Source organism: Arachis hypogaea, chromosome 18 (genome assembly GCF_003086295.3).
Source record: "Arachis hypogaea cultivar Tifrunner chromosome 18, arahy.Tifrunner.gnm2.J5K5, whole genome shotgun sequence".
Classification (NCBI taxonomy): Eukaryota; Viridiplantae; Streptophyta; class Magnoliopsida; order Fabales; family Fabaceae; genus Arachis; species Arachis hypogaea.
In genome coordinates, this window is record NC_092053.1 from 125,115,901 (window position 1) to 125,141,382 (window position 25,482).

Genomic DNA, 25,482 nt, shown 5'->3' on the forward strand with positions numbered 1-25,482 from the left:
GGTTGTTCATATTGTTCAAGATGGTCATTGTTTACCTAGCACTCCTCATATATAAATAAGTGAAAACTCAGATGCAATCAACTTCATGTGAAATTGATAGTTAAAAATCGTTAGATGAAAATTTAATCAAATTAGTTAAATCATTTAACGACTTTCAACTATTAATTTCACGTAAAGTTTATTCTACCTAAATTTTTAATATATATATATATATATACACGCCAAAGAAGAAGAAAAAAAAAAAAAGAAAATTTCTATATGCTATGCTATACAGCTCCTCCATTATTATTTCCTCACATAATATCATCTCTTTCTCTCTCTCTCTCTTGCACACATTAAGTTCATATATCACTCAAACATCTAACCAATGAAACCAAATTAATCATAAAAAAAAAATTGCCTTACACCCACAAGAATTCAGTATGACAGATCCTCAATCCAATTCCTTAGAAGATGATGGATTCTTCAACTTCATGCCTCTCCACCCTCCTCACCACTGTTCTTCATCTTCTTCTCAATCCAATTTGCACCCATTTGCATACTTAAACACAAGATTTGTTAGAACAACAACAACAACAACACATCATCAACAACAACAACAATCTGAAGCTTCTTCATCTTCCTCCGAATATCTTCTTCCTTCAAATTCTAATTCCCCTTCTCTTAAAGAAGCACTTCCTCTCATAAACAAACTAAGCCTCACAAATCACCAACAAAACAACCACAAGGGTGCACTCACATATCCAGATTCTATTAATTACGAGAACGAAGACGAAGACGAAGAAGCGGATAATGAAACTGTGGCTGTTGCACTGCGCATAGGGCTTCCAAGAATGGATACTTCTTATGATCTTCAACCTTCAAGAAAGGAAGAAGTTATGGCTGATGAGAAACAGCAACAAGAACAAGTCAATAATAATGTGTTTTCTGGAAACCCTTTTGAGAGATTCAACAATAACAACAATAACAAGGGTCACTATTGGATTCCCACACCTTCTCAGATTCTAATTGGACCTACACAGTTCTCATGCCCTCTTTGCTCCAAAACCTTCAACAGATACAACAATCTTCAGGTACCTAAAAAATATACCCTAGCCCTTAATTACTTATTTTTTTTTAATTTTTTAATTAATTTCATTTTTTTGTTATTTCTCTGGCGAAACTATTTCTTCCTATCATCCTCTGAAAAAAAAAATAATTTTATAATATAATATCAGAATTTTTATAATTTAAAATTTAAAATTTTAATTCTTATTAACTTAAAAAAAATTAATATAAAACAAATAAAAAAATTATGCAAAAATTTACACACAAAAAAATTGCATAAAAATATGTACTAAATAGATAATTATTTATATATCTCTTTTTATCAGTTTAATCTGAACTAAGTTAGAAATTTGTTTTGGTGTTATTAGGAGAACAATAATAAGCTTCTTATATTGTTTCTGTTAAGAGACTATATTTGGTTCTATCAAAAGTAGAAGGTATTATTAATTAGTAGTACTAATTTTAACATAAAATAATTAAGAACATTGTTGGTTATGATGATTGTTCCTTGTTCTGTTGATTTTTCAAATTTATCCCTTTTGCATGGTCTTTTTAATGGTTTCATATATCTAAAGGGTACTATACTATTTGGTACCAGAGTTACTGGTACTTTAATTAAATTTTGCGGTCTCTTTAAGCGAAAACTTAAACTATTCTTACAGTTTTCTCCTTCTTGCCTTAAAGTCCTCTCACCTTGAACACTGTGCTGTTAAATTGCTGCATCTTCAGACTGCAAAAACAAAGAAAAAAGTTATATGTATAAAAACAAATCATTATTATTAATTTATTATTATTATTATTATTAGAATTTTGCTAATTTATATTCTAAGAATATAGGTTAAATCTACTATAAAAAAATATTTTATAAAAATATTATAAAATTTAATATTTTTATGTTTTCAATGCATTAAATACATCAAAAATATTAAAAAAAATTTATTATTATATTTTTAAAATATGTCCTTAAAACACAAGTTAATTAAATTATTGTTATTATTATTATTATCAATAAACTATGCTTCGTTGCTTTCTTGATTCAGAATTTCAGGTACATATGTTCCTCAACCTCATCATCAATAGGTTTCTGAACTTACTCCAGCTTTTTTTTCAATTCACTTTGCACAGAGAAAATATTGAAAGACATAACTCTGAATCTGTGATGATCGGATCATATATAAAACAACAAAAATTAAACAGCTACTACCTAGTACCCCTATATATATATATAATTATTATTTTATTTTGGGTACAAATTGTACAAAAATCTAGTTAAGTTCTGTTAACCGGTCATCAATTTTTGGGGAAATTAGAGATATAATTAAAAAATTTTGAAATATTGGAAAGCTATGCTAATATTTAATTTTTAATTACCACCTCAAATTGTTATAAACCCATTTTTTTATAGGTATAATAAACCTTCGATTTTTTTTTTTTTTGGATTAATATTGGTCCGAAGCTGAAATTAAAATATAAGATTATCTCTTGACTATGAATAATGCATTACCCCAACTATTCTCTATGTGGTTGAATATTATATTTTTGGGGTTAGTTTCAACTTTATTGTTCTTTTTTGTTGCATTGTTGAATATATATCGTGTGTATAATTAAGCAACTTAATTAGTATTAATTAGTTATATGTATATGGTAATTACTACTAATTAGTATTAGCTACTATAGCAGTGTCATTGCTCGTGAGATTAACGATTGACCATTTAGTTGTTGGCAATGTAGTCAAATTAAAACTCAATGTGTTTGTTTGATTTGTCATGTATCTAGTGTAGCTATCCCTAGGAGTATTAATTAATTTTTGTTTATGTTGTTTCATTTTTTTGCCATATATGCCTCAACACATTTTCTATATGTACGAATTTGCTTCATCTTTGATTTTCTTATATTAACTAAAACTATTGTTATAGTGCTTAAAAGTGTTGTCTTAACTTATTTAAAAATAAAAAATTAATATTTAATTTTAAAGCATGCAAAAAATAATTTTTAAATATTTAAAATTTATCACAAAAATAAGCTAAACAAAAATTAGATACCAAATTATAGACACTATAGAATTCACTTTAACTAAATTATGAGTATTATTTTTATGAAAAATTTCATGTTGAGCTCACAAGTATTAGAGTATATATGTTTCCGAATTTGATTTGATTTAGAGGTAAATAAAAAGAAAGGTTTAAAATGTAAAATGAATTAATTAATACTGCTGCTAATAATTTTGCTTTTCTTATTAGCAAAATAAGGTTTTTTTAATTATTGAAAAAGAATAATATTAGATAAGTAACTTTTTTTCAGTTAATATTAGTCTATTTCTTAAAAATTATTTTATTTATCTTAAATTCTAAACTTTAAACTATAAATTATTTAATTTTACACTCTAAATTTTAAATTTTAAATTTTAAAATTAGTTAATATTAACTAATTAAAAGTTAATTTTCTATATTTTTTTCATTGTAATGAAAATAAAGAAGTTAACCAAATTAGTATATATACCATTGATGATAAATTTTGTATCTGAGTTCACAAGTCTTAGACTATGTAACTATGTTTATGAGCTTTAATTTGATTCTAGAAGTTTAAAAGGAAACTAAGGACTAATAAAGTAAAAGTAACAAACAAAATATGGTTATACATGGAGATAATGTAAAAAAGTAATTTGAGCGGAAGCATTTATTAAGATCTTAAATTTATATTTGGATTAATTATCATAATGAATTTTGGTTATATTAGAGTTGAATTTTAATATTGGTTCTCTCTTTTTTTTCGTTTTTTAAGACGTTCATCGTAATAACAGTTTTTTAGTGTTTTTGACAATAAAGTAAAAACTGTAAAACCTATCATATGAATAGAGAGGATCATCTTCTTTATATATGTCATTATTTTTAATCTAATGCGTCTATCAAACATTAAGATCAACAAGAAATGTTAGGGGGTCAGCAACTTTTGTGTTTTATAATCATCAATTGGTCATCAATAGTGCTTTTAATGGTGTGAGATTATATCCAATAATGAAAGATCACTCACTTTTCTTTTGATGGTTAAATGCTGGCCACAAAACACAAAAATTACTGCCTCCTAAACTTTCTCAAAATCAACAGGTGAAATTAAATCATCAATAATGATGGTTTCAGTGGCTAAGAGAAGGGGGGGTTGAATCTTAGCCCCTTTTTTTGCTTGCTAACACTTGCTGGATTCAGAAGAGACTTTTCTGTTTTTAGCTCGTCCCTAGCCACGAGACATTTTCATTTTGTCTCGTCACTTGGCACGAGACATTTTTTTGGTTTTTGCTCCTGTGCAGTAGAAAACAGAAATGGAGTAGGAGAGGAAGAAAATTACACCCAGATATATCCTGGTTCGGCTGCTAAGTGCAGTGCAGCCTACATCCAGTCTCCATCACAACAATGATGGAATTTCACTATAATCAATCAGATTACAAACTGTAAAGTGCTAACCCAACTTACAAGGGGATTCCCACAGAATCATGAAACACAACATAGATGAACAAAGGAACTCTAAGACATCTATGGCTTTTTCTTTTAATTTTGCACTCTCTGCCTTTTTCCGCTCTATGGCTTTTTCATACAAACCTCACTGTTTGCCTTTTCCATGAGACTCAAGACATGACAAAATTAAACAGAAAAATACTAAACAGAATACATTGAAGGAGAAGAGAAAACTGTTAGCTCAGGTAGCTCTGAGAACACTGTGCCTTGCACTCTCAATTTTTCTCCTTGCTTCAAACAGTGGCTGTCCACCCTTAATATAGAAGAGGGGAGCCTCCACTTATTGAAGCCAAAACCGAACCAACTTCTTCCTCCTTCAACAAAACCGGTTCGGCCACAAAGAGAGAGAAGAGATAACCATGCATTAACCAACATGCAATTACCTCTAGTCCTTTCTTGATCATCACCCTTCATCAATCCGAGCTCTCCATCCTTGGCTTGCTCTCCAAGATGGAATTCTGGCCCTTGATGCTTCATGATGATGATGACTTCATCTGCTTTAATCTCTGCCTTCAACCATCACTTCGCCACTCTAGCTACTCCCTGTGGTGGTTGAGCAGAATCAAAGACAAGCCATGCTTCAAGAATCTCCTCCATGCTGGCCGAATCTTCTTCCTCCATTTTTGGTATGGAGAGGCTAAGATATCATCACCATATCTTACCATATGTGATAAGAATCTCAGCCACTATATTTTTTGTGTTTTCTTGCCATCATTGTGATGGTCTTGTAGCTTGCTCTTTCTTCATTTTGATAGCTCAAAGTAGTTTCCATGGCTTCCATAATTTCTGTTGAAGTGACCGAAGAGGAAGCAAGAAAGAGATGAGAGAGAAGAGAGAATCTGAAGAAAAGCAATTCAAAGTGATTAAACACATTAATTGAAAATAGCTTGCTTTTACTTCCCTGGGTGGCGTGTAACGTTAATGCCATCAATCATGTCAATGACACTCTCTCTCATATTTCCCATGCACTTATTAACTTTACTCTAATAAATTTTGAAATCCATCATGATGAGTAAAGGAGTTCCGTTGGAGCATGCAGTGCATAATCAAAGGAATGGATTTCTTTTGTTAAGTGAATAAAATAATATTGTGCCCCAATTCCTTTTAATTTCGGACCAAGCATTTTTGGTCTCATACCAAGACCTTTAATTGGGCTTCTTATCACAATTGCTAGCCCATTTAATAAAACACTTGTTTCAGCCACCATCCTCATAATAATTTTAACATCAAGGCTGAATATTGATTTTATTGGGCTTGGGATCTCTTCTTTTCATTTCGGCCCAAATATAAAATCTGCAACACAAAATTATTAATTAACATATGTTAAATGAAAATCAAATTAATAATTTTGTAATTAATTATTTTAATAATGTTTAGTCATCACAAATATTAATTTAGAGTTTTCCAAACTCATCAATCTCCCCCTTGATGACAAACATTATTAAAATTGAAATGGAAGAAATTTAGAAATTGAGTAAAGATTACTCCCTTTGAATTTGAATTTCTCCCCCTTTCAAAATGTCACATTGCTCCCCCTTGATGTATGCTTATCTTACCATGGGAAGCACTAACCTGTAACACTTTAAATCAAGCTTCAAGTTGCAATATTATTTAGCATGTTTTATGATGCTAAATGCTTGATTTATGAGCAGTTTTAATTGATAATCAAAAACTCATTTGATATCATAAACTAATTTACTGCTCAAACTTTTTCAATCATAAAAAATATCCAAATATTTTTCAAACATTTTTTTGTTTAGGATATCAGAGCAAAACAACATGATAAAAAACATTTGAGTAACAAAACAAGGCAGTTTTAATACATTACACAATTTAAAGGAACTGCCAAAAATAATTCAAAACAGCAACCTAAACAACAATAATGTTATCAAGGTAAGTCAAATGTAATACAACAAACATTTTATCAAGATAAATATTAAATTACAAACTTCAAAGCTTCAAGCATCAACTCAAAACAGCAAGCATCAATCAGATGCATTATTAACATCAAACACATAATAAAATATTGAAGCTTAAAACGAGGGAGGTCATAAATCCAAAACAGGAATTTCATCCCTGTTTTGTTAATTTCAATTTTCAACACTTTCTCCCCCTTTTGGCATCAAGGGGCACTGCAAAATAAATGAAAACAACATAATAAAATATTTATTTTTCACCAAAACACAATGGTCCAGTCAGCACACATGTATTTGAGCACATGACAATCAAAGCTTAACTCGAAATTAATCCACTAACACAGAGTGTTCAAAACAGAGACAGATCAGAACAAAGCAAAACAGGACAACACATTATACAAAGCAAAATAAGTTAATGAAACATAACAGTTTCAATTCAGCCCTTTTTTTTTTTTTTTTTTTTTTTTTTTTTTTTTTTTGTCATCAAGGAGGGACCCTGCAAAGCAATGCAATCCATAATAATTCAAGTATAAAACAAAACAGCATCGAGTTAAGTTTGGTACAGCCATCCAAGACACATGAAAATAGTTCCCGTGAGTCAAATACACATAGAGCAAAATAACAGAGCATTCAGCAGCAGCAACAGGTAACCAAAACTCAACATGTTCAAAAATATTTCCTGCCAAACAATTCAATCAAGCAAAAATATCCAGCAACATAAAGGTCAGCCAACATATCAGATCAAATAAAATTGGCAGGCAATAAGCATCAGAAAATTCAGAGTATCATTAGATCAGTCACTCTCTTTTTCTACTATCCTCCCCTATTAAGATATGATGTGATAAGACCACAGAAAGATTTTGATTTTCAGAAAAAATGATGAACTAACAAAACGGTCAGAGTGAGATCAAAGAGATTCAGTGGGCCCAATAGGAATTAAATTCTGCGTTGCCTCCCCCTTGACCACAGCTCTTCCATTATGCCATTATTTTATCTCGTCCAAACCTACGAGCAAAACTGAACAGAGTCACATATTCACAAATTTTCAATGAAACTTAAATCAAACATTCCCAAACTTTTTCTTAAGGTGCAGAATCTGTCTTCACAGAGAGGTTTTGTAAAAATATCAGCAATTTGGTCTTCATATTTTACAAATTGAATATCAATAGTACCCTTTTGCACATGTTCCCTAATAAAATGATATTTTATCTCAATGTGCTTTGTTCTTGAGTGTAGAACAGGATTCTTTGAAATGTTTATGGCACTCATATTGTCACAAAATAAAGGAATACTATTGATTTTTAATTTGTAATCTTCTAATTGTGTTTTTAACCAAATTAATTGAGTGCAACATGCAGATGCGGAAATGTATTCTGCTTCAGCTGTGGATAAAGCCACTGTGGCTTGCTTTTTGCTTGACCACATATTGAGTGAGCTTCCAAGGAAGCAACACATGCCGGAGGTGCTTTTTCTATCCACTCTATCTCCCGCATAATCTGCATCACAAAACCCTACTGCACAAAATTCATCAGATTTAGGATACCACAAGCCATAATCACAAGTTCCCTTAATGTATCTAATGATGCGTTTAACAGCCGTAAGATGGGATTCTTTTGGGTGAGATTGAAATCTTGAACATACACCCACACTTTGAACAATATCTGGTCTAGAGGAGGTAAGGTACATGAGTGAACCTATCATTCCTCTATACCTTGTTTCATCCACATCTTGACCATCATCATCCTTTTCAAGTTTTGTGTTGGGATGCATTGGTGTACTCATTGCTTTGGAATTTTCTAGGCCAAACTTTTTGATAAGTTCTTTTGCATACTTTCCTTGGTAAATAAAAGTACCACTAGGAGTTTGTTTAATTTGGAGGCCAAGAAAGAAGGTAAGCTCTCCCATTAAACTCATTTCAAACTCACTAGTCATGAGTTTTCCAAACTCTTCACACAAGGAAATGTTGGCCGATCCAAATACAATGTCATCAACATAAACTTGAACAAGAAGTATGTCATCATTAGATGCTTTAATAAATAAAGTAGTGTCGGTGGTACCCCTTTGAAATTGATTTTCCAACAAGAAGGCACTAAGCCTTTCATACCAAGCTCTTGGAGCTTGTCTAAGCCCATAAAGAGCCTTAGATAATTTAAGAACATGATTTGGAAACTCTTTATGTTCAAAACCGGGGGGTTGTGCCACATACACTTCTCTATCAATAAAGCCATTAAGGAAAGCACACTTAACATCCATTTGAAACATTTTGAAACCTTTATGGGCGGCATAGGCAAGAAGCAACCGAATTGCTTCCATTCTAGCTACCGGAGCAAAAGACTCATCAAAATCTATACCCTCTTCTTGATCGTAACCTTGGGCCACTAATCTAGCCTTGTTACGAACAACTTGTCCATCCTCACCAAGTTTATTTTTAAAGACCCACTTAGTACCCGTTACCTTCATACCATCCGAATAAGGTACTAATGTCCAAACCTCATTCTTGTCAAATTGAGCTAGCTCCTCTTGCATGGCTTTGACCCATGATGGATCTTCAAGAGCTTGTTTGACATTGTTGGGCTCCATTTGTGACAAGAGAGCTAAGTTGCTAGGTTCGGTTTGCCTTTTGGTGGAGGATCTTGTTGTTACACCATGAGAGGGATCACCAATGATGAAGTCATGAGGATAACCCCTCATAGACTTCCATTCTCTAGGTTTTCGGCCAGGTGTTGAACTTTGATGAACTTCTGGTGGTCTCACTGTTTCAGTTTCTCGTGTCTGCTCAGGAGATAAATTGGAAGTTTCTCCTACAATCTGACGAGATAAAACCGGGCTGACAGATTCTTCATTTTGTACAGATTTGGGATTTTCTTTACTTGTTGCAGCCTCTTCACAATCTGAATCAATATCCTTCACAATACTGGGAACTAAGTTAGAATCACAAAAAGTAACATGTATGGATTCCTCTATTGTCCTATGCTCCTTGAGATAAACTCTATAGGCCTTGCTTGTGGTGGAATATCCAACAAACATTCCTTCATATGATTTTGGATCAAATTTTCCAAGGTTTTCTTTATTATTAAGCACAAAGCATTTGCATCCAAAAATATGAAAGTACTTAAGATTTGGAGGGGTTCCTTTCCATAACTCATAAGGTGTTTTCTTTAACCCTTTTCTAATGATTGTTCTATTCAAAATATAACATGCTGTGTTCACAGCCTCAGCCCATAGGAATTTAGGAATTTCACTCTCACATAACATAGCCCTAGTCATTTCTTGAAGGCTTCTATTCCTTCTTTCAACTACCCCATTTTGTTGGGGGGTTCTAGGACATGAAAAGTTATGAGAAATCCCTAAGTCATCACAGAATTTTTCAAAATCTTGATTTTCAAATTCTCTTCCATGATCACTTCTTAAATGGGCAATTTTCAAATCCTTTTCATTTTGAATTTTCTTACAAAGGGTGGAAAAAGCATGAAAAGCATCATTCTTATGAGCAAGGAAAAGTACCCAACCAAATCTAGAATAATCATCTACCACCACAAGACCATAATGTTTACCTCCTAAGCTTTGAATTCTAGTAGGACCAAAAAGATCAATATGTAACATTTCCAATGGCCTTTTGGTTGAGATTCCATCTTTTGATTTAAAAGAGGATTTTACTTGTTTGCCTAATTGACAAGCGTCACAAGTAAGATCCTTATCAAACTTGATGTTTGGGATTCCTCTAACCAAATTTCTTTTGACTAACTTAGAAATTTGATACATGCTAGCATGTCCCAACTTTCTATGCCAAAGCCATTTTTCAGATTCAAAAGATGTGAAGCATGTTACATTTTGTTCCTTTAAATCCTCAAGAGTTAATCCATACACATTGTTACATCTTTTAGCTTCAAGAAGAACATTCCCAGTTTTTTCACACACAACTAAACAAACAGATTTCTTAAAGATAACTTCAAAACCCAAATCACAAAGTTGACTAACACTAAGCAAATTATGTTTCAAGCCATGTACAAGGAGAACATCATTTATACAAGAAGAAAAGTTTTTACCAACTTTCCCAACAGCCACAATTTTTCCTTTTGCATCATCACCGAAAGTGACAAGTCCTCCATCATAGTCATCAAGCTTTATGAAGAAGGTTGCCTTTCCGGTCATATGCCTAGAGCATCCGCTGTCCATATACCACACATTTTCTTTCCTTTGGGATGCTAGGCACACCTGATCTATGTGGTCTGCCATGAGACATGTTTGTGACTTGGTCTCGGTTTCTTCATCATCATCATCAGAATCATTCTCCAAGTCTTCCCATGTGGCCATCAGTCCTTTCTTCTTTCCTCTTTTTGGCTTTTCCTCCTTCTTCAGCTTGGGACAATCAGATTTGAAATGCCCCATTTCCTTGCAATTGTAGCAAGTTACCTTGCTGAGGTCTTTCTTCACTTTCCTTGTGCTGCTGCCTTTGCCTCTGAGCTTAGCCATTTTCCTGAATTTTTTTGCAAATAAAACAAACTCATTTTCAGAAGAGTTATCACTGGATTCATCATCCAGGGGGTTAGTCACAGAAGAAAATGCAATTCCTTTCTTTTTTGTATCTTTTTTCAAATAGGTATTTTCAAAAGCAAGAAGATTTCCTCTCAAATCATCAAGTGTTATGGAGTCTAGGCTACTACTCTCAGAAATAATTAAAGCTTTAGTCTCCCACTCTTTTGTGAGACATCTCAACACTCTTCTCACTAGCACAGAATCAGAATGTGTAATTCCCAGAGCATCTAAGCCAACAATGATAGCATTGAAACGTTCAAAGAGTTCATCAATGGACTCTCCTTCCTTCATTGCAAACGTTTCATATTCTCTGTTTAGCATATCTGCCCGAGTCTTCTTGACAATGGTGGTTCCTTCATGGGTGATTTGCAATTTGTCCCAGATTTCCTTTGCCGTTGTGCATCTTGATACCCGTCGGTACTCCTCAAAGCTGATAGCACAATTGAGCAGATTTATTGCCTTGGCATTTAACTCCACCTTCTTCCTATCTTCCTCGGTCCATCTTGCTTCTGGTTTGATAGAAACAACTCCTTCTGCACTTGTGGTAGTTGGAAATTTAGGCCCTTCGAGGATAATCTTCCAAAGTCTGTAATCCACTGCTTGTACGAATATCTTCATCCTCTCCTTCCAATAGGTATAGTTTTTCCCATTGAAAAGAGGGGGTCTGTTGCTTGATTGTCCTTCAGTTAGATTATAAGACACCACATTTGCGCCACTGTTTTCTGCCATGAGGATCTTTACTCCAAGCTGCAAAGCTTGATCTCTTTGAGACCAAGCTCTGATACCAATTGATGGTTTCAGTGGCTAAGAGAAGGGGGGGGGGTTGAATCTTAGCCCCTTTTTTTGCTTGCTAACACTTGCTGGATTCAGAAGAGACTTTTCTGTTTTTAGCTCGTCCCTAGCCACGAGACATTTTCATTTTGTCTCGTCACTTGGCACGAGACATTTTTTTGGTTTTTGCTCCTGTGCAGTAGAAAACAGAAATGGAGTAGGAGAGGAAGAAAATTACACCCAGATATATCCTGGTTCGGCTGCTAAGTGCAGTGCAGCCTACATCCAGTCTCCATCACAACAATGATGGAATTTCACTATAATCAATCAGATTACAAACTGTAAAGTGCTAACCCAACTTACAAGGGGATTCCCACAGAATCATGAAACACAACATAGATGAACAAAGGAACTCTAAGACATCTATGGCTTTTTCTTTTAATTTTGCACTCTCTGCCTTTTTCCGCTCTATGGCTTTTTCATACAAACCTCACTGTTTGCCTTTTCCATGAGACTCAAGACATGACAAAATTAAACAGAAAAATACTAAACAGAATACATTGAAGGAGAAGAGAAAACTGTTAGCTCAGGTAGCTCTGAGAACACTGTGCCTTGCACTCTCAATTTTTCTCCTTGCTTCAAACAGTGGCTGTCCACCCTTAATATAGAAGAGGGGAGCCTCCACTTATTGAAGCCAAAACCGAACCAACTTCTTCCTCCTTCAACAAAACCGGTTCGGCCACAAAGAGAGAGAAGAGATAACCATGCATTAACCAACATGCAATTACCTCTAGTCCTTTCTTGATCATCACCCTTCATCAATCCGAGCTCTCCATCCTTGGCTTGCTCTCCAAGATGGAATTCTGGCCCTTGATGCTTCATGATGATGATGACTTCATCTGCTTTAATCTCTGCCTTCAACCATCACTTCGCCACTCTAGCTACTCCCTGTGGTGGTTGAGCAGAATCAAAGACAAGCCATGCTTCAAGAATCTCCTCCATGCTGGCCGAATCTTCTTCCTCCATTTTTGGTATGGAGAGGCTAAGATATCATCACCATATCTTACCATATGTGATAAGAATCTCAGCCACTATATTTTTTGTGTTTTCTTGCCATCATTGTGATGGTCTTGTAGCTTGCTCTTTCTTCATTTTGATAGCTCAAAGTAGTTTCCATGGCTTCCATAATTTCTGTTGAAGTGACCGAAGAGGAAGCAAGAAAGAGATGAGAGAGAAGAGAGAATCTGAAGAAAAGCAATTCAAAGTGATTAAACACATTAATTGAAAATAGCTTGCTTTTACTTCCCTGGGTGGCGTGTAACGTTAATGCCATCAATCATGTCAATGACACTCTCTCTCATATTTCCCATGCACTTATTAACTTTACTCTAATAAATTTTGAAATCCATCATGATGAGTAAAGGAGTTCCGTTGGAGCATGCAGTGCATAATCAAAGGAATGGATTTCTTTTGTTAAGTGAATAAAATAATATTGTGCCCCAATTCCTTTTAATTTCGGACCAAGCATTTTTGGTCTCATACCAAGACCTTTAATTGGGCTTCTTATCACAATTGCTAGCCCATTTAATAAAACACTTGTTTCAGCCACCATCCTCATAATAATTTTAACATCAAGGCTGAATATTGATTTTATTGGGCTTGGGATCTCTTCTTTTCATTTCGGCCCAAATATAAAATCTGCAACACAAAATTATTAATTAACATATGTTAAATGAAAATCAAATTAATAATTTTGTAATTAATTATTTTAATAATGTTTAGTCATCACAAATATTAATTTAGAGTTTTCCAAACTCATCAAATAATTTATGAATAATTACAATTAGATCACAATAGAAGTTTAAATTATAATAAACCTCCATAATATATAGATAATGCATTTTTAATTTGAGGGATAGATATAAGTATTAAATTTGTGAAATTGTTTTTACAGATGCATATGTGGGGACATGGATCACAATACAGAAAGGGACCTGATTCTCTAAAAGGAACACAACCAACAGCAATGCTAAGGCTTCCATGTTTTTGTTGTGAACAAGGTTGCAAGCACAACATTGAGCACCCAAGGGCAAGGCCCTTGAAGGATTTTAGAACCCTCCAAACACATTACAAGAGGAAGCATGGCATCAAACCCTACATGTGCCGGAAGTGCCGGAAGCCCTTCGCCGTCAAAGGCGACTGGCGGACGCATGAGAAGAACTGCGGCAAGGTTTGGTATTGTTTGTGTGGATCTGACTTCAAGCACAAGAGGTCACTTAAGGATCATATTAGAGCCTTTGGAGATGGACATGGAGCCTTTGGGATTCAGAGCTTGCAAGAATTTGAAGATGAAGCTCCCTCAGAAGCTGAACATGATGGGGAGAGTAGTTCTTTCTGAAATTTAGAGGAATAATTTAACAAAAATCAGGTCATTTCCTAATTAATTAATTATTTCATTCCACATATTTATTTTTTTCCTTTAAATTTGCTTGTTGAATTATATATAATAGATTGTAATTGTATAATGAGTTTTGTAATGTCAAACTTATATTATATAGTTTATAGTCCTAGTTCTCAAAATCGAGTTTACAAGTTTATTAAGAGTTGTTGAATTATGGTTTAGGGTTTAATAAGCTTGTGTTTGTGTCTAGGGTTTGAAAATGAGCAATATAAAAACACCATGATAATGATGATGTTACATTTATTTATGTTGTAATCAATTTATGTAAAGAAGTACAAAAGTTGAATTGCCGCAGTAGTTATATATGTATGTTAAAAGCACATGATCGTAACAATGCTGCTGATGAAGAAGGAAATTGAGGGGAAATGGATAAAACATAGATACACCATGTACTTGGCTACTTAATGCAGCAGCAACATGCCTAGGAAGAGCAAACACAAAATAATAGAACAATAAACTTTTTATGCTTCATATACATAGATAGAGATACCTTGGTTGTTAACTTAAATAAAATAATAGAAATAGAAGTGATAGAGAAGGAAAATGATTTAAATTATGGAGTAAATAAGAATTTTTTGTTAAACCTTTTATTTGAAAATGTGTAGGTAAAGTTGTGTTCTATGAAGCAAAGTCATTTTTTTTTATTTACCGTATTCGTGTGTCGGATATATTTTAGATACAATATTTATCGATATTCGTCTAACACGCATGTTTTTTGTATTCAACCGTGTTTTAATAAAAAATAAATTTTTTTCATACACGTTTGGACACACCTAAATATCATCATATGTCAGCATGTCCAGTCTTATTCTTAATATGTATTCTTGAAATGAGTTTAGAAATAGTATATATTATTAATTATTAAAATAAAAAATATTTTAAATATTTTATATAATTAAAAAAATATATTAAAAATTAATTTATATTTTAATATTAATAAAATACTGAAACATCATTATAATTTATTTAAAAAATATTTCATATTTTATATGTATGTCGTCTCCTAAGTCTTATAAAAATTTTAAATTTGTGTGTCTACGCGTATTTTATGTTGTACCATATTCTGTATCTATATCAGTATCTGTGTATTATAGATTATGTTGTAGGAGAATATATATATATATATATTTCAAATGTAAACTTAATCTATGATATAAATATATAACTATATCAGTGAGTTTCTAAACTCTAATACATATCTACTGATCTTAGTTCTCAAACGCCTTAAGTAAATAATATATAAAATTTTTAGGTCAAATTGTGATTTGATCTAAGTATGACCTAAAAAGTCAGGAACATAATTAACGCTTTTAATTGGTGGGATATCTAATTAAGTGATAGACTTCTTAGTCTGAGAAAGTTTGAGGTAATAATATATAAAATTCTTAAGTTAGGTTGTAATTTAATTTAAATCTTACACAGAAAAGTTAGGAGAATATCTAAAGTTCTTAATTGTTGGGATATTTAATTAATCGAGTCACTTCTTAGTCTAAGAAGATTTGAAACAATAATATCTAAGATTTTTATATTGGTGAAGTATTCAATTTGGGTCTTACTTAAAAAGAACATGAGAATACCTAAGGTAGCATTTGGTTACAATCCATGTCCCTCTAAGACATGGACATGATAATACATGTCCTCTGTTTTAGTTTGGTGAGACACAAAAATTTGATGGATACAAAAAGACATAGATGGACATAAATACACAAATTTTATATACCACTTTTAAATTGAGACACTAAAACATAGACACAAGACACTGATTTTTTCTTTTTTGTCCTTGAATAATTTTTAAATTTAATTTTAACTCTAATAATGTTTCTTTCTTTTTCTCTCTCTCCCCTTTCCTCTTCCCTCCTCCATGTTCTTTTATCGCTATCCTCTTCTCCCAATCACTCCTCTTTCTGCCACCATCGTTGCTGCCATTTTTTACCACTCATCCAGATCTGTTGCCCATCACTAAAACAATTGCAGTGCCATTGCAATGCAGCTCTCGCGAAATAGTGAAATCGTAGTGTCATCCCAGAGCCATCATCGTCCACCTCTTACGACCCAGAAACTCACAGCGCCGTTGTCATCCACCACTCGTAACACTAGAACACTCGTGCGTCGTGCCTACTCGTCTTCCTCTGTGTTTTGCAACTGTCATTGTCTTCCAACAACTCGCAACCGCCATTGCCTTCTTCTCCCCTTTTATTACCGTTATCCCGTCTCTCTTGTTCTCTTGATTTTTTTTTTTAAATTTTGGTTGATTGTTATTGTGATTACTAGTTTTTTTTTTCTGTTTTTTTTTTTTTGAGATAGATAAATGATTATCGTTAAGAAATTTATTTCACGAATTTTTGTTAATTATAGATGATGATAAATCTGATAGTACGTGGTGATGATGATGGTTGTAAATGATGGTGGTGGTCGTAGATGTTAAGAGTGGTGGTGATAGTAGTGTTACTTATGAGGATAAATTTAATATTTTAATATGAATAAAAATTTGATGTACTATTATGTATATTGTTATCAAACACAATAATAAAAAAATATAATTATATATATTTATGTCTATGTGTTGTACTTTTTAATTTTTGTTCATTTTTTTGTGTCTTTATCATCAAAGAGAACCTAAAATTCTTATATTGTACTACGGTTCAATTTGAGTAAAAAAAATATGATAAAAAAGTTTAATTAAAATTTTTTTTATACATTTATTTTAACCGTAAAACTTTTAAATATTCTTAAGGATTGGATGTAGATATTTTAATCGAATTATTATACATGATGTAATTCTTCTAATTTCTTAAATTCATTTTCATGCTTAACATATATGAGTTAAAAGGTTCCTAGTTACGTTTATATTACAATTTGTTGATATCTCGGCGCCTCTCTAGTAAGATCTGAAGTTCTACAAGGATAATTAGAGACTCTCTTACGATTTGAAGTTTCTTTCAAATAGCGATCTTAAATGTTTACTAACGTATGTTCAAAATATCTACTTGTCTGTTCTTTAAAATTGGAAGTTGTTCTAAATCAATACATCAAAAGATTTCTTAAATTGAATGCTAACATTTTCTACTACATACAAATCATAAAATTTAATAAGCATTCATAGATATTTGATTAAAAAAAATATTAAACACGAGTTAATCCCCTTCTCATGCTTAGTCTTTGTTACCTCCAGTATTTACAACAAGCCAATTTGGTCACTTCCTTATTAAAACTCTTATTTCTCTTATTTCTGATTAATTTGTGCAATATTTCTCACAAAGTTATCACCAATTTTTTTATAAATAAGCTATGGCATTAATTTTTATTGAGGTCATTAGAATCCTGTATAAAAAGATTTTATTATTTATTATGATAAAAAAATATTTAGTTGATTGATTAAGAATTGATTTTAATTTATAATGTCATTATTATTTGTGTTATAAATTTCAGGATTAACATTAATATGTATAGTAATTTGATTTGATTTGAAAAAAACTAACCATTAAGAACAAAATATGAAAGAGACTAAATAAAAAAGAAAATAATCATAATAATTATGAGAGAGATTAGACATCAAATAACTATTGTGAATAATAAAGTATTGATTTGATTATATTTAAAAATAATCAAATATTAAGAATAAGATATAAAAGGAATATAGAAATTTGCAGCTATCCAAAGAAAAAAAAGTATCAAGTCATCAATGGAAATTAATTAGCTACAATAGCTAGTATATATTAGCTTGGTTTTTGATATAAGTAGAAGAACCAAAGTTTAAAGAAAAACAAAAAGAATATTCAGAGACAAAAACACTATACGTTAAAGTAAAATTCTTCTTTATTTTGGTTTCTTTTGATATTTAGTTTTTGTGTCTTCTTAATAAATGAAAAAAGACTTATGATTCATTGAGCTAAAAAAGCCTATGAATGAAAAGGCATAAATTAGGAAAAAAAGCTCATACAGTTTTAGATTGAGTTTGTTATTTGATTCTGTTTGTTCTTGGTGTTTTTGTTTGATCTTGGCGTTGGTTTGTGAAGTACGCATGGAATTATTGTTTTGTTTGTCTTGGCATAGAACCGATTTGGTTCGATTTGTTTTTGTCTTGGTTTTGGTATTGATATTGGTGATTGTAATCTTGAATTGGATATAGTAAAATTCCGTCATCATTTATGGTAGAGACTGAACATAAACTTCATTTCACTTCGAGATTAAATTAGGATATTTGTCGGTGTCATTCTCTTTATTCTTTCTTCTTTTATTTTCTGTAGTTGCAAGAGACTAAAGTCGAAAAATCTTCTGCTTGCTCTGTTTTACACTTCTAACTTTAAAAAAGTATTTTAATTCAAACCTTCTTTTCTCAAGACCTATAAAACCTTCACTTTGCAATATAATTTTTTTTTAAATTATATTTGATAATATTATAATTATTCATGAAATTTGTAATCTTTTAATTAAAAAAATCAAAAGACTGTTTATATTTTGTTGTAGTAAAATAAATTAGACCGTTTTTAATATTAAGTATTATATGACAAATTTTTTTAAAATACACACATCTAACATTTAAAGATTTTCAGTTACTATTTGGTTTTGGTTAAATATTGAACCCACCCCAAATGCAACATACTAAAAAACACATAATTTGTAACTAAAGCCTCAACTACGACTATCCGCACTGCTATGTTTATTTGAAAGGAAAATTGAAGAAAAGAAAAGGGAGAAAAAGAAATGGGAAGAAAAATGATTATTTTTCATTGTTTGGTTGAGAAGAAAAATTAGAAAAAAAGAAAAAGAGATGGAAAAAAATTGGTGGGACCCACTAATTTTTTTCTCTCTAATATTGGAAAGAAAAAGGGAGATGAAACTTATTTTCTCTCTCTATTTTCAATATTACCCTTTCACTTTTTTTAATATATTTTATAATACAAGAGTAAGATTGTCCTTTTATAACATTTCTTTCCTTCTTATTTTCCTTCCATCCAAACACATCTAAAGAAAATAAAAATTCGCTCAATTTCTTTTCTTTTCTTTCTATTTTCTTTCTGTCTATTTCTTTCCTTCCAACCAAACATAGCCTAAGCGGGATGCCTAGACTAAATTTTCTCAAAACCTACTAAAACTTCTCGAGTTAATACTTAAAATGACTCTTGAAATTTGACCCTGATTCAATTTGATCCCTTAATTTCTAAGGCATGACTCAAGTTAGTTCTTCAGTCTATTTTTGTCACTGGAGAGGATTCCGTACGTATGCGGAAGCAATGCATACGCATCCCTCCCACTCGCTCAAACCACTGTGCGAGCCCTAGTTTTTTCCCTCTCTTTCTCAAACAAAATACCAGCAGTAACACTCTCTTCTTCCTCACACCACCATGCAGCCACTTTCTCTCAACACCATCATCAACTTTTTCATCACCATCACTGCGCCGTCGGTCATCCCCTCACTGCTGGCATTCACCCGAACTACCACTCTTAAACCACCACCCTCCTTCTTTTCTTTTCTTTCATTCTCCCTTTCTACCCTCTCTCTTGCAGCCCCTTCTTCCTTCTCTGTGAATCCACCACCGAGCCACTTCTTCTCACCAGCAATCCCTTCTCTCTCCCTTCTTCTTCCATTATTACTATGGATCACCACCGAAGCCTTCTTCTCCTTTCTCTTCTCCTTTAATTCTAGTTAGTTTTCTCATGGTCTCTTTCCTTTCACAAAAATAGGATCAAAATACTCTCTCCCTCTATTTCTTTTCCTCTGTTATGATGACTACCATCGTCCACCCTATACTGTCGCGGCATCTCTCTTGTCCTAGATTATTACCGTAGATCACCATCGAAGCCTTCCTCCTTTCTCTTCTCCTTCAGTTATAACTAATTTTTCATTATCTCTTTCCCTTCACAAAAACAGAACCGAAACACTCTCTCCTTCTCTTTTCCTCAGTTCTAATTATTATTGTCCACCTTACATCACGGCGGTGTCGCTTGACTCAGATAACCAAACACCTTCCCCCTTTCTTTCTTTTTCAGTTCTAACTAGCTTTCTCATTCTCTTTTTCTTCACAAAAATAGGACCGAAACTCTCTCTCTCTCTCTCTCTCTCTCTCTCTCCACCTTGCACCTCCACAGCGTCTCCCCATGCCCCATATAACCAAACAAAGGAAATCTAACAAAAATCTAGAGCAAGAAGAAAAAAATAAAAGAGGATTCAGGGAGAAACATGGCGATGATAGTGAGTGTGTGTTGGCAATGAACGGAGGTGGTGGAGCCGTTGAAGTAAGCTCTGTTAGTGTGATGGTGTCTGGGGTGACCAGTGAGCTTCCCACCCTAATGTGACTTGTGAGAGACTGAGAGTGAGAGAGATTGGGGTGTGTGTGGGTGTGCTTCAAAACTATGAGAGACTAAGCCAGGTGTCAACTAAATGTACCACGACATTTCTCTGTGACAAAAATGGAGTGAATGGATAACTTGAGTCATGCCTTAAAGTTTTAGGATATAAATTGGGTCAACTAAAAATTAAGAGACTAAATTGAGTCGATGGTCAAATTTCAAGAGTTATTTTGAATATTATCTCAAAACTCTTCGGTCTCAAGTCTCAGCGTCACATAAGCTACATTTGTTTTTGAGAACAGGAGAAGATAAGACACTACAAGACACACGCCGAATAGCGGCGGTTTTTTTATGGATTTGCGGCGGTTTTTAACCGCCGCGAAACAAAATTCCAGCGGTTCCAAAAGCGTCGCCTATTAAGGGGTGGAGATTTGATTTTGCGGCGGTTTTGGAAAACCGCTGGCACAACCGCAGCAAAACCAAGGATTAGCGTCATTTGATTTAGCGGCGGTTTTAAACCGCCACTATTTCAGTTATTGGACTTAAAAAAAATTGCAGCGGTCACAAAACCGCCACAAAATTATGGATGATTTTTTAAAAAAAATTGCAGCGGTTCAAAACCGCCGCAATTTCATATATTTGCTTAAAAAAATTGATTAATTACAATAATTTATACCATTTTTTTTACTATAACCTATTTTCTTTACATCATATTTATTAAATTTGAGATATTAATATAAAAAACACTAAATAAACAATATTAAACTCAAAGATAAATTCAAAATGTTAACTAAAAAATACTTATTTGTAAAATCCAAAAACATGATACTCGAGCACTACTTGTGCACATATTAGCATATATATATATACAGGGAAAAATGAGGTATAAATAAACACTGTTGGAAATTCAAGCAGCATATATAAGTTGGGGAAAGATATAGAAAGGAACCTGCTCCCAATCTACACCAGCATTATTTAAAACTAGAATGCAGATGCTTTACAGTGGTGGAAGTTTTGATTTATGTAGTGACATTAAGTTGTTAGATAAGTTGAGAGCCTTCAAAGCAGGTAACTGACCATAAATTTTGCTAACATCCTGCATAAATATAAATAAAAAAGATACTGAATAATAATTGTTGTCAATCAATATATTTCGCTATACAAAATAAGTAGAAAGAAATTTATATATGATCAATTACTAAATGGAATAGTATCAAACTGTTAATCACTTGTGCTATTTTAAATACTAAATAGGAAAGAGTTGGGAGAAATGAAGAAAATAATGTCTACACCAATAACATATTTCATTTACCTTAGGTAATGGAGCAGGCTTCTCATTAAAACCTTCAATCCAGGGTCTTGTACAGAAAATTCAGGTGACAAACTGAGGAACAAGACTAGAATTCATCACAACAGGAATATTTTGACTGCCCACCAACCAACCTGTAAGTTAATAGCCCAGTTGTGGAGGACAAAAAACAAGACCAACTTACTCTTCTATAACTCTGGCAGGTTCATCTAGTTCAGGTTTGGTTAGGTGCTTTGCATATTTGGATGCTATTTGCTGACGACTACTGTGATCAGGTAAGCCAAAAGGGATCATAGTATCAAACCGGCTAACATGAAAAGAAATAGCAGTTAGAATAAGATTTGATCGGCCATGCAAACAATAGCAAGCTGCAGAGGAACTTGTATTGAAGCTCACCTGATTAATGCAGGATCAAGGTCTTCCTTTCTATTGGTAGCAGCAATCACGACCACTTTCTTATCCTGCTCAAAGCCATCTATCTGCAAAATTGATTCCTTACAACGGTCAAATTCTATTAAAATTTAAACTTTCAGCAAGTTCGACATATGGTTTCAATTAGTTGTTGAACAGATTGCTTAACAAGGGTCTATTCACAGTTATTACTTATCAGGCCATTTACTATCTAATGAAAATTAAGTCAACAGCTTACTTGGAACCACTGCAGATATAATCTCATCACAAACTAAATCCTATAATCAAAACAATAATAAACCTTTTTTCTCTTTGGCCTATTTATTTACATAGATCAATCAAGACTATTTGCTTAAAGGCTGAATACTTGTTAAAGCTCAATGTTAGGACCATATTAGTTACAATTCATTCATGTGAAATTAGTATAAATAGAAGAAATAGGGTAGCGATAAGTGTCTCTAGTCAGTTGGGATCTTTTGGGAGAGATTGGGGATCTACAATTCCCTTATAAGAGTATTTGTAAATTGCAATTCGTCTAGGATTCTTCTTGGCATATTGTCAAGAATTTCTCAAAATATACACGGTTATATATTCTTCTCTTTCTTATTTGTAACAGGGCTAACACACTACCACACAATTTCAAAAGACATAAAGCAGCAGGACATGAGAATAACCTGTCATAACAACACTGACAATATTCTCCTTGTAGCTTCATGCATTTCATTATCCCGAGGAGCAGCAAAAGAATCAATCTGTATCCCAAAAAAGAAGACAAAGTCACAATCAATATGCAAGGTACATAAAAAGAAAACCATTGAGAGAATGAGAGGCACATAGCAACTCCTCAGAAAAATGTCTAGCTTCATTACCTCATCCAGAAATATAATAGCACCATTAGGAAGTTCATTAGGAAGTTCATTTGCAAGTGAAGATATTTTCAAATAAGCTGCAGCTGAATAATTGACCAAGCATTAGGATATTCCGAAACCATTGCAACAATAAAGCTATATGGAAAAGGCTGGAAGTAATAGATTAAAAAAATAGCATACTGCTTGATTGGCAATAACACGAGCACAAGAAGTTTTCCCTGTACCTGAAACCATATAAATGGGCCATAGAGACATCATAACTTGAAGAATGAAAACTAAATACTGTGCCAACATACTAGGAATAATCTTTTTATTGAATTGAGATTCCGATGTCATAGAATAATAACTTGATAGGTGCAATTTTGTTATAAAAAGAGCAAAGGAGCTCTTAATCTGTAGGATCCCATACTAGAAACAATAGTAGTTTGACGGTCATTGGAATATTCAGTAGAAAAAATGCAACTATGTAGCTTCATGTATTATTAATGTACAAACTACACAAAAGGAGCTATGTAAACAGAAAAATGTTCACTACTTTTATTGACTATTTTCACAAAAAAGCAAAAGCCTTTTTTTTATAATAATAATAATAATAATAATAATAATAATAATAATAATAATAATAATATCCACTCCCCACTACTTTTATTGATTATTTTCACACACTAATAATAGAATAGAGCAGATTTTTCAGTGCAGATTTTTTAAGAATAGAACAGACTAAGATTACAAAATAGAAGTTTAACCAACAGTAACAAACAGAGTTTGAGATCACATTGACTCCAAATACTCGTCATAATGAACTTCCCAAGAGGAAAACAACATTTATCAATTAGAAAGAACAAAGACTTGTAAAGAAGGTTCAATTGGGACCATACATCAGATGCAAAGGCTAATTATTACTTAATATTCTCATATCCATCATAAAAATAACTAAGTAATGAAATCTACCTTTGTTTTAATGAAATCAAATATCTCAACATAGGTAAACGCCATCAAATTAGAGGAAGCAAGTAATGAAATCTACCTTTGTTTTAATGAGTATAATATCTCAACACCCTCATGGTGGAGAACAAGTTTATCAAGTGCCAGTACAACATATCCAAGGAAATAACAAATCAATAAAATGTACAATACCCATGTCATTGTTAGTCAGGCAGCAAAATTAAACTTGAAAAGCAAACAAGACATACCATCGATGAAGCAAAGCAATTACTGGGTACAAAAAAATTAGCAAAACCAATTTCAAAGTGCATAGAAAGAAAGTTAGGAGAATATTGGAACAAAATAGAAGCAGTTACCGGTGAATCTGTCCCAGTTTCGGCGACGGTTGTAACTGGTGGCGGCGTGTTTGACGGCGACCTCCTCTCCCCTTTCGGCTCCTCCCAGCGGCGGCGCTATCAATGGCAGCAGCAAAAAACCCTAATGGTGACTGGAACAGGGTGCGACGGCGACGGCCTTGACCCCAATCGACGGCAGCCGCAGCGGCAGAGCAGGACGGTGCGAGAACGGACCTCCTCCTTCTCCCCTGGGTTCATCATCTTCTGCTTCTCCTTCACTCTTCGTCGTTCTTCTCCTTCGTGAGCGCGCGCTCTCCCACTCTTCGCGAACACACCTCTCTCTCTTCGGCTTTAGTGGCGACGACGGCAAGCTCAGTGGTGGCGGCGGTGGCAAGACGCGACGGTGCAGAGCTGCGATGAGGACGACGACGGCGCTGGCTTCGCGGTGAGCTGATGCGGTCTCTCTCTCTCTTCGCAGTTCTTTCTATTGCAGATCTGGCTTTTTGACGGCACAGCAACACAACGGCGGCGGCGAACTCAGCAGCGACGGCCTGCTCACTCATCCCTTTCCTCTCCTTCTCCGTTTCTCCCTCTCCTCTTAACATTTCTTTCTTTCTTTTTTTATTTGTTGAAGCTGCTGAGTGCTGAGCGTTGTGTTTTTGGGAAAGGGGAATTAAAATATCGCAAAAAAGAAAAATTAGGTTAGCAGCGTTTTTTTTTAAAATTTGTGGCAAAACCAAATCATCTAGCTGCTCTTCCCGCATTCGTAACTGAAACTGCTGGAAAATCATCAGATGGCGACCATTGTCAAAATAGCTGCTAATTGTCCGTCACTATCTTCCGTTTTTGTGGTAGTGAGACATAGAGAATAAGACATGAAGGACAGAGACACATAATTTAGTGTTCTTGTATTCTGTTTGATGATAAAGTAGAACAAATTTTAAAAATCTAATTTATTCTTATTTTTTTATTCAAAAAATTTGAAAAAATATAATAATAAAAAATATAATTATAAAAAATTAACAAGAATAATAAAAAAAAATATAAAAAATAAGTTGTGTCTCTTTTTAGTGTCTTTGTGT

At 33.3% G+C, this 25,482-nt stretch overlaps 1 protein-coding gene and 1 long non-coding RNA gene across 2 annotated transcripts; one reads left to right on the plus strand and one right to left on the minus strand.

Moving 5' to 3' along the window:
- The first annotated feature begins 227 nt into the window (after positions 1 to 227).
- On the plus strand, positions 228 to 14,520 carry LOC112773007 (zinc finger protein WIP5). Its single transcript, XM_025818048.2, has 2 exons — positions 228 to 1,073; positions 13,734 to 14,520. Exons 1-2 carry the CDS (start codon positions 423 to 425, stop codon positions 14,175 to 14,177), a joined length of 1,095 nt encoding a protein of 364 aa, XP_025673833.1. The 5' UTR covers positions 228 to 422; the 3' UTR covers positions 14,178 to 14,520.
- A 6,639-nt stretch (positions 14,521 to 21,159) lies between these two features.
- On the minus strand, positions 21,160 to 25,196 carry LOC112770456 (uncharacterized). Its single transcript, XR_011875946.1, has 8 exons — positions 24,422 to 25,196; positions 23,301 to 23,344; positions 23,121 to 23,203; positions 22,926 to 23,003; positions 22,237 to 22,319; positions 22,025 to 22,147; positions 21,844 to 21,915; positions 21,160 to 21,627 (listed from the first exon to the last, which is right to left on the minus strand). It is a non-coding gene; the product is annotated as an uncharacterized lncRNA (long non-coding RNA).
- Between the last annotated feature and the right edge of the window lie 286 nt (positions 25,197 to 25,482).

Coding starts and splice junctions, on each gene's coding strand:
- LOC112773007 (XM_025818048.2), top strand. CDS start 423: ATGACAGATCCTCAATCCAATTCCTTAGAAGATGATGGATTCTTCAAC. Junction 1,074..13,733: donor ACAGATACAACAATCTTCAG/GTACCTAAAAAA, acceptor TTGTTTTTACAG/ATGCATATGTGGGGACATGG.